This window comes from Lycorma delicatula, chromosome 3 (genome assembly GCF_047948215.1).
Source record: "Lycorma delicatula isolate Av1 chromosome 3, ASM4794821v1, whole genome shotgun sequence".
NCBI lineage: Eukaryota > Metazoa > Arthropoda > Insecta > Hemiptera > Fulgoridae > Lycorma > Lycorma delicatula.
Window position 1 is genome coordinate 168,914,158 of NC_134457.1, and position 11,002 is coordinate 168,925,159.

Sequence of the window (11,002 nt, forward strand, 5' to 3'; positions counted from 1 at the left end):
ATGGTTGATTGAACTTTATCTTGTTGAAAAATATAGTTTTTATTTTAAAATTTTGATAAATTTTTTATCACATTTGTTACTGCTAATTATGTAATTGTATCTGACTCACAGCTAGAAGAAAGATTGTTGTTCACTTTTTCAGCTGTGCATGAGTACGTGAGGGATCTGTATAAATTAAGTGTAAGATTCTTGTGTTAATGGTACATAATGATTTCTTCTTAGCTCCAATTTTGCTGTTCTTACATTTGTATAGATTTTACTAGACTGCATAAGTATTAATTACATAAATAATTTTCTAAAACTTGTGGGATCTAAATATTAATGAAAAAAATGTCAAAAGTAGTAAATTGTTGATTCAATTACTGACCTTTTAATTCAAAAGGTTAATATGTAAATTCATAAATCTATACTTGCCATTCTATAAAGGACCAACAATTTTAGACTATGTCAGTTCAAAAACATATATTAACTTTTTTTTGCAGAATAGTAAAAGAACATAACTTCAATAATAATTAAAAAATTATTACATTTTTCTAGCTTTATGTTATCAAATAAACAGTTTACTTAGATAGAATAAGTCATACATTAATTATGTTATGTTATGAATGGTGGTATGGTATTCCAAGTTATCTGAAGTTTCTTATTGACATTATTCTTGGGTATTCTATTTAAAAAGAAAAAAAGTCAGTATACAGTAAATTTGACAGAAAATGTTTTTTGAGATGGGGAATGAAATATTTATTGAGTGTTAAAGTTAAAAAATCAATGAAAACTGATGATAAAAATGGCTGACAAAGATAACCATTTGTCTTGGAAGTTGAGAGTTTGACTTAATTATTGGTTTGCTTCTGGCTGAATGAACAATGTGTAAGTTTCCAGTTTCTATGTTGTTTCATAAAATGTAATGTAAAAAGAAAACCTTTATAAGATAGTAGTGATATGATCTGAATATTATTTTTGATTTGTAAATATTATGGTTTATAATTGTTTGTTTTCTTCTTTACTATTCAGGGTCTATCCAATGACCAAGTGTTAAAGTATGTCAAAGACGGTGGTGTTATGGAGCGGCCTGATGACTGTCCTGATAAACTATATAATCTGATGAGGTTATGTTGGCAGCATAAGCCGACATTACGGCCAAATTTTCTTGATTTAGTCTCTTGTTTATTGAATGATGCTGACCCTGATTTTCCCTCCGTTTCATTTTATCATAGTGAGGAAGGGGTCGAACTAAGAGGTGGTTCAACTAGTGTCGGGGCTATGGGTGGGGAAGATACACCTTTGTGTATTACAAGGGAGGTAGAAGACTTTTCATTAAGTGATGATGAGGATTTTAAGCAGCCGCAATCGAGCGGCAGCAGTAAAGTAAGTAATGGTAGCACTACGCCCACGCCTAATGGCTATATAGTGCGGCATCATAATGGTAATAATATTAAGACTACAAAGTGTTGACCGGAGGACTGTTAGTTGTGACAAATGTGACAATCATATATATACATGTTATTGTATTGTATTATTATTGTGTATTGCTAGAATTAAAGATTATTATTATTATTATTGTTACTACTACTATTACTATTATTAATAATATTAGTATTGTATTTTATGGACAACCATCAGCTGGTTAAGATGAGTTGCCATATAATATGAATAAAACACTGGCCAAAGATTTGTTCCAAATAGAGTTAATTAACATAATTGATATTGTTATTATTTATATTACTACTACTCTAACTACAGTTAACAACTTCAACATTGATATTGTTATTATTTGTACTACTACTACTACTACTACTACTACTACTACTACTACTATTGCTGCTGCTGCTGCTGCTGTTAGAACTACAGTTAACAACTTCCACTAAAATTAAAAAAATTAGTACTATTACTGTTACTTGTACTATTATTTTTATTATTAACTATAGAAATCTTAGGAACAAGTCATAGTTATTTAGTTACATTGATTATTATTAGAATAAATAATATTAAGATTAATTTTATTTTTTGTATTATTATAAATATAAAAGAGGCATATCGAATGAATGATCTGTCACTGTTATTATTATTTATTATTATTATTATTATTATTATTATTATTATTATTATTACTATATTATATTATGATGTATTGTCATATTTGTTGCAATTCAGTAGATTTGTATGTTACATAAAAAAAGGTATACTGTAAATTTCTATACTATTTTTTCCTTATTTATTATTTTGAAAATAAACATAGTTTAATTCTATTATTATAGTTTTTTAAATATATTTTATTTATTTTTTTAAATATAAATTAATATGTTTAAAAAATACTCTGTATTCAGACTTAAAAAGATTACTAACTTTTACAGTTAATTGTGGTAAGTTAATTTATTATTTTCTTTTAATTGATGAAAGAAATTTTATTTTCATTTTATATTTTATTATCAAATTGATATATATTGATATATATAACACACACAAATAATAATAATAATCAAATAGTATTAATAACAAAATTAAATGTATTCCCAGGTTAAATATATACATGTTCCATTTATTACTGACTGTCATAAATTAATTTATATTTATATAATTTTTTTAAACAAGTAGGAAAAATATACTTAATAAAGAACTTATTCTCCTATATTTAAAATAACCATTTTTGTTTGGAAATCTATTTTATATACTTTGTTTCTCATGTGGATTTTACGCCAGATTTTTCCAGATGGTTTTTGACTTAAGATTGGTTTTGATGAATTTTTCATGATTGTATATTTTCTTCCAATTCTAATCCGATGAAGAATTTCAGCACTGTATAATGTTAAAGGATATTAATGTTTATTCATTAAAGTAATAATTTTTGTGGTTAATTCTAATCGGTATTTATTAACATAGGAAAATTTTATTTCTTACAAAATAATTTAAAAAATGATTATTTTTGTTCTAAAATTAATCATATTAAATCTTTAAATTTAATTTATACATATCAAGCAAAAAAAATGTTGCAACTCTAATTTTTATCTAATTCAGAAGTGAATATTTATAGTGCATTTTACATTTTAACTTTCATTTCTTTACATACCCAAAAGATAAGTTTTTTATATACTGTAATAGTTACTTTAGAATTAAATTATTATTTTTTTTTAAATCTGCTTTACTTTATATGGAAACTTACATTCTGAATGAATTTGTTACTAAATTTAGAAAACAAAAGAAGTTATTTTTTAGAAAAAAATTGATTTATTATTTTGGTTTGTATTATTTAATAAAACTGAAATCAGTTTGTATAAAATTGTTAATTTCATTAATTTTGTTTTTTACCATTTAATATAATTATAATTTGTAACTAACAGTTACTCTTAGAAGTAGTACTTCAAATTGGTTGTTATAATACTTTCTTGAAAATGTAATAAAATAAATTGTATTAAAAAGATTAGAAAAGATCACTTAAAACAATAAATTTAATAAGTTTAACTACATAAAATATGAATCCTAAATAAATACAATTGCTTATAATAATCAGACAGAGAAAAATCATAATTGTTGAGAGTAATGTTAAGTTACTGATTTAAATATTTTTGTATTGGGTCACTGTATTCATTTTTTTTTTTAATGAATTTGAAGTTTTATTTATTGAATTATTTGATTTAATATTATGATTAATATTTTATATGTTTGATCATTTTTAAATTGATATGGAAGTTCTGTTGTAATTATCTTCCTGTACTGTCAACAGGATGCAATTGAAGAGTTGAATTGTACTTGTTTAATTTAGTGTTCCATAAAAATTGGTTTATTAAGTATGGTTCTTCAGCTGTTGACATTTATTCTTACTTAATGTCCTGTTATGGATGTTTGATAATAATTATAAATATGTAGCAGTTTAAAAATAAAACTTCTTTTAATAATATAAAGAAAGAAAACAAAAATTGCAAAATTTTAATGATATCTTATCAGTATGGCTGGATTACTAAATATGAGGAATTACTAAATATGAGATCAGCAGAGATTAACAGTTTTATATTATGAAAGAATAGACTTCTTATAAATATGTTAATTAATTTTAAATAAATTTATAATAAAATATTAAAAATTACAGTTGGTATCATACTTCAAAAATTTTCTGAAGTGAATGGTACAGACTTAGTGATCAGAAAAGAGGTGTGATCTACCCATATTAATTTCTAATGCAACTGAAGATACCACTAAAACAATCAGTCTGTAAACCGTTAATATTATTAAAAAAAATTGTAATTAGATTTAGGTGATAATTACACTTTTAAGTATTTCTATTGAGTGTTTTAAAAGAATGGTTAGTTTTAAATAAAGCCACAAAATTTTAATGGTATTATTATTATTTTATCAGTAGGTTTTTCAAAAACTCACCCATAAATAGGACATTTCTATACCAGTTCTGTTTATATTTACTGATAATTATTAAAACTATTGTACATTAGAATGTAATAGATTTATAATAATTGTTTAATAACTACTATGGCTACTTTTGTTGATGATTTACAATCTGTAGGTAACAATCTCTTACTTATTATTATCTTATTCAGTAGGAACCTATTGTGTACAGTCTAGCTAAATATTTAGAAAGGATTTTAACATTAAATTTATTTATTTATTTTTGTTTAGAATGTAACGTGCTTTTTGTGTCAAATAAATTTGACATCTATGCTAACATATAGTGCAATTAACTTTAATCAATTCATCTGAGATTTAAATGTAAGATATTCTATAGTTTCTGGTTCAGTTAAAGATTACATTAGGCTATTTTTTATTTGATAAAAATATTGAAAGACAAAGCTATCATATGATAAAACTAAAAATTGAGAAAGCAGTCAAATAGAGCACATATTTTTTTCCTTTAGTCACAAGGAGTAGAAATAAAAAAGAATTCTGTTTACTCAGATAAACTAAAATATATTAGTTTTTTTTTTTAAATTTAAGATTTATATAGTTTTTTAACCTTTCAACATGATGAGTTTTTTCTACACAGTGTACCGTGTGGGCTGTAGTTATTTTTTATATTAATGTGTTCTTTCACAAATGTCTAAATCAGTCAATAAATAAATACTAATAGATGAAGTAATTTAACAAACATTAATATTAATAAAAACTAAAAATTTAATATTTGTAATAAAAACTAAGCTTAATAAAAAAAAAAAAAAATTTTTTAAATACTAACTTAAAGTAACAAGTGAGTGTAATATCAGTCAAACAGTAACAACATAGTTACAGAATTAGTATACAAGACTAAACATCTAAGTTTTCTTTTATTGGTTAAATTAATTATTTACATTAATAAACTATAAAAGTAACACTCTAAAACAAGCTAAAAATATAATTGGAAAACTGATGTGTGGAAAATAGCTTCACAAACAACTAAAGCCCCTTGTGTTTAAATTTATATATATCAAAACTGGAAATTGATAAAACAAAGTAGATAAATATATTAGTAAACAGAAAAATTATCTGCCAGATACACATAGAGAAAATGCTAATTCGGTTGTGAACGAAGAGAATGTAGTAAATAGTATCTGAAGTATACATATAAGTTAAACCATTCTAAAAGGTAAATTTTATATTGTAAATGTAAATTTTATAAATTTGGTAGAGACAAATACATTATGAAAACTATTAAATCAACCAGCTGTCTAAATCTAACCCACTGCGTTGGTCTAGTGGTGAACCCATCTTCCCAAATCATCTGATTTGGAAGTCAAGAGTTCCAGCATTCAAGTCCTAGTGAAGTCAGTTATTTTTACACGGATTTGAATACTAGGTCGTGGATACCGGTGTTCTTTGGTGGTTGGATTTCAATTAACTACACATCTCAGTAATGGTCGAACTGAGACTGTACAAGACTACACTTCATTTACACTCATACATATCATCCTCATTCATCCCCTGAAGTATTATCTGAACGGTAGTTATCGGAGGCCAAAACAGGAAAAAGAGAGAGCTCATCTAAATCTGTATCGTCTATTATTCCAGCTTATTTTAATTTTTATTTTTTGATCAATTTTTAAAGCATGGCCTAGACTTGGTTAAACCACTGATTCTACTCAGATTGGTCAAACAAAATTTTGAGTTGATGGTTTAATTAGGTATTTGTAACCCTTTCCCCTCATATTGTTTTCTACCTTTTAGCCTGTACCACTCGTCATTATTTATTCATTTTTAACATTTTTTTATATATCGGTTTTATAACAAATTATCTAATTTCTAACAATTATTTTTTATACATTTTCATAATTGAAACAGTTTTATACAACTTTCTTCGCCTTAATATATGTTGGACTTTTTGTGTGTATGATACCATTCAAAGCAATCGCTATGATATAACCCAAGTATCTGTGAGTGTGTTTGGTAAATCCAACTGGTTTCTTCCTCCTCTTTGAAATTTGTGGTTGCTGCATGCTGCACAATACTTGTTAGTTAACTTTGGATGCTTTGCAATAAATTGTGGAATTTTATTTAGTCGTTTTTGATCATCAGATGATGAGGAAGGGCCACGCATTTGTTGATGTTCATTACATACATCGCCAGCTATTTGGACTATATAAGCTTTTCCCTGTACTTTTTATTGACAATATATTTTCATTATTATTCTATGAATACATTTTATACAAAACGCAACTGTTCACTGCAGAAACCTCAAACAACCAGAAAAACAATTTTCTCCACCATTTTTTTTTTTTCTGCTTAACTGATAACTTGCAGTACAGTGGGTGGTCAGCAGTGTCCACACCGCCCATAAAATGATTATATTCATTTACAACTGCAGGCTTTTCAATTGTTTGCTATATTTTCTTTTAATTTACATTCTACATTTACAGAAGCAATGCGTATTAAATGCTTCACATAATAACATTGCACTTATTATGCCAAGTGTGTTTTCATATTTTTATTACTTGTAAATGCTAATATTTCTTTATATTGTCCATTTACTATTTACATTTCCTATTTCCCATTACCATCCCTCTTAAATGAATACAATACCTTTCAAAGCAACTATGCTTTCATCAACAGATAATTCACAAGGAGGAATGAAATATTCTACAAATTTAGTCTGTAAGTATTGAACAATGTATTTCATTTTGTCTATTACTGACACATTTCTTTGTTTCACTTGCTATTTCATTTTTAGCTCATTATTAAAAAATAACCCAAAAAATTGATTTATTAGGTTTATCAAGGCCAATATAGGAGGTTGATAACCTGATACTTTAATGTAAGGAAAATATAAAAATATTTTAATTTCCCATATTCCCTTATATTACTATTATATTTCATCCAACCAGGGGTAAATCAAAATCTTCGTTATCAGTAGGCCTGTGTATAGTTCCATCAATATTAGATTCATCAGAATCACTCGGGTTTTCAAGCATGGGAAGAGGACTAACCTCTGAAGCACTGCTAACACTTTTACTGTTACAATCAGGAAATTCAAGATCAAATACATTTTCTATTTCAAAAGTAAGCTTTTACTACAACCAGCCTTATCCATTATTGTAAGACAATAATAAAATCATATGCAAATAAACACAGAAAACATAATTTTTACAATAACCTCACTTATACAATGAACAAAATATTGTTGAACATAAAAAAATCAAATAAATAATTCACTAACCCTTAAGTAAAACGTAAATAAAAATCATGCAGATTATCTAAATTATACATATAATGTTAATTAGTATTATACAAATACTAATGATACAGATACTGTTTTAAGTAAAACAGAATATTATAAAGAACGTAAAAAATAAAAAATGAATATAAGCACAATCAATCATCATGAGCATTTAGTTTATCACGTAAACAACAAACATGGCAGTCATAACATACAGAATACATGTTCACATTTTTTTTTTATATTCACACTTTCTTTATCAATGCAATTTAAAATTTGTTACTTTGTAAAAAAGACAAGAAAAGATTACTAAATCTATTAATAGATAGCAACAGTTTACAAAATTAACGAAAGTTAAATATAGAAGGCAATAAAAAAATATTGATATAGCATCGACATACAAGTGGAATGGGAAAAAAAAATTTTGATTGATGTGAGGTCATCAAATAAGTGGAAAGGGTTAAGTGGATTTGGCCCTACAGTCATTATAGATTGTCAATTTACAAGGGATTAGGTTTACTGATATTCCCCATGACTTATGCCACTTTCATTACATTTAACCCTAAATGTTGCTGCTGCATATTTATTGTTTTTTTTATAACTTTAAAAAGATTCCTTGTAAAAACAGCATAATTCTTAATAAGTTCCTTTTGTAGTTTTTTTTCAGAATATATTTGTTTATATTGAAATTCATTTAAGCAGTAGTTTATAAATAATACATGTGTATAATTTCTTAATAAGTGGAAATCTTTTATATTTTCTATCTAGTAGTTTTTGTTCTGTCTCATATTTGTATGAAGTAGGAAGTATATAAAATCCTATTATAAATGTTTTAAGTTAGTTTAGTATTTTTAGGCTAATCTTTTTAAAATTTTTTAAGTCTCAATCATTTAAATCCTTGAATAATGTGAACTAAACAAATTAAACTAGTTTAGTATTAATTAAAAATACTACTCAGCAGAAACCTTATGAGCATTACTCTAATGCAAATAAACAGTTGGTGTTTTTTTGACGATGTGTTGACGAAAGTTGAAAAGAACATCACAAATATGATAAATTTTTAACTAATATGCTAATGAATTAACTTTTAATGCATGAAACTATCTTCGATGAGTTTTTAAATAAATATATGTATTATTTAGTTATACATTTTTGAGATTTTTTAATTTTTACAATATCTTATTTATTATAAATTGTTATAATTATTTAAAGCTAGTTTGTGCTGCTGGAAGCTGAAATTTCTTCCACATACCCAATAAAACCTTGAATCTGTTTAGTGAATCTTTTTTTCATTTTTTTAGTTAGATAAGATGACTTGTAGATTAACATTTAAATTTATTGGAAAGTGTTACTGATTATAGAATTTTATTAATAAAATCACTCTTTATTTTAATACTTAATTAAAGTGAAATCTTCATATCATTTGATGATATCTTTATTTATTTAATGAATGATAAGCAGAATTTAAAAATATATAAAATTAAAAATAATTTCTCAGAAATAACTTAAAAGTAGGGATAGCTCAGTAATGACTGTTCTAGTGTGGTGAATCTATCTCATTAAGTGAATTTAGATTGAAGTAATCCGGATGACTGACTCTTTTGAAATAAATTTTTAAATTCATGTTATTTGTCTGATCATTTCGATTATATTTTAAACTGTTTGACTGATATATTTCTCTTATAAGGAAAAATTTATTTATAAACAATTAAATAAATACATAAAATTTGTTAACAAAAACTGGGAAAAATTAATGTGGGTAAAATGAATTAAGGTTTTGAATTTGATTTGCAGCTTTTATTTTATATTTCTTACTTTTTGATAAATAATTTCAGATTTGAAGTCTTTTAATTTCTTAATAATTGTCTTCTTCCCAGGCAGAAAGCAGCTTGAGTTATATAAACATTCTTGCTAGTTATTAAAAAAATATCAAACATCTAGCAGAACATTTGACTTGCAGATGAGTTTTTAGATTTTTTGGTATAAGACCCAAAAAGTAGCAGTCAACATCCTCTTACCTTTGATATCATATTTTTTGATAGTATTGATAAAAAAAAAATACACAAAACCTGCATGTATGAAGTGTGTGTTTCTCATTATTATTTCACTTTTATTATTTATTTTTTTTAATCTGCCAACTACAAAATGATTCTCATTGACAGCTACCCTCCCCTCTAGCTTTTTTGTAATGAGAAGTGATTGTTATAACAAGTTAAAAATTCCCAAACCTGACTGAAATTTGAACCTAGAATCTTCCAGATGAAAGGTAGAGATGCTACTGCTCCACCACTGAGGTTGCTTAGATAATTCAGATTCAGCTTCACTTATTGGCTCCAGTTAGTCAGTAGAAATAGCCTCAACTATTTCTGTAAGATTCCTCAAATTCCTGTTTTACTTTCTTCTTTAATTTGTTTTCTTTGAGTAGTGATTAATAGAAAAATCATAACTCCTTTCCAAAGAGAATGCCATTTAGCATTGTTATAACTTCTAAGCTTTGTGGAATTTATTTTTGATTCCATGTGGTCAAGTGACTATTTATGTTTGTCTTTATTTTGCATTGTCTTAGTATGTGATATTCTTTTCAAGAAGTTATAGTGAAATGATTAGTAAGTGCTATTGCGAGGTATATTGTAATTATTGTTATTGACTTTGTGAGGATCCTTGTTGCTGTCTTTCCTAATTTTCATTGATTCATAGTTTAGTAACTTAGCAAATATATATCATCAATTAAATTAGACAAATTATCAGTGTACTATCTCATAGCTATTTGAAAACTTCTATTTTCTTATTAGTCTTTCTAATCCGTTGAAAATTGTCTGGTTCTCTTTCCCTCTAAAGCAATTATTCAATTATTTGTCTGTCATAATGTTTATTGCTATGGATGTTATTTAGTATATCTTAGTACACTGATTGAGAGAATTCCTTTTTCATTTTGTGTGTAATTTAAACAAAAATGTAGATTATTGAAAAAAATCGTGCTTTGTTGAACAGGAATAAAAACACTTTTGTACATTTGGAATTTGTGTATACCTATCCCATTTCATAGCTAAGGAGCAGAAGAAAATGTCGAAAACAGCTACATGTTCAGGTAGTTAGTGAATTCACACATTAATTGTTACATGTTTTTCCATCAAAACCATTGTTTTCCTTCTTTTTTCAAAATTAAAACTAGAATTGTACCTTTACTAATCTTTAATGTGTCATAATTCTAAAAATGCAGCATCAGATAAACTTATTAAACACTGTGCATTTATTAGGTTTGTTTTTGTAACTATATTAATATTTTGTTGAACCAGTATCTGTCTTTGTGATGTCAATTCTACAGCAAGTCTTTGTTTTTGGTCCATTATTTTACATGATTTTTATGTTATTTTA

At 25.7% G+C, this 11,002-nt stretch overlaps 1 protein-coding gene across 1 annotated transcript in view; it reads left to right on the forward strand.

The window, feature by feature from the left end:
* The window catches only part of LOC142322189 (insulin-like receptor), a 374,309-nt gene extending 372,455 nt beyond the window's left edge, over positions 1 to 1,854 (forward strand). The window contains exon 24 of the mRNA XM_075360979.1: positions 1,012 to 1,854. Coding sequence (XP_075217094.1) covers positions 1,012 to 1,452 — 441 coding nt within the window. The 3' untranslated portion in view covers positions 1,453 to 1,854. The remainder of the gene's footprint in view (positions 1 to 1,011) is intronic.
* Positions 1,855 to 11,002: the final 9,148 nt, after the last annotated feature.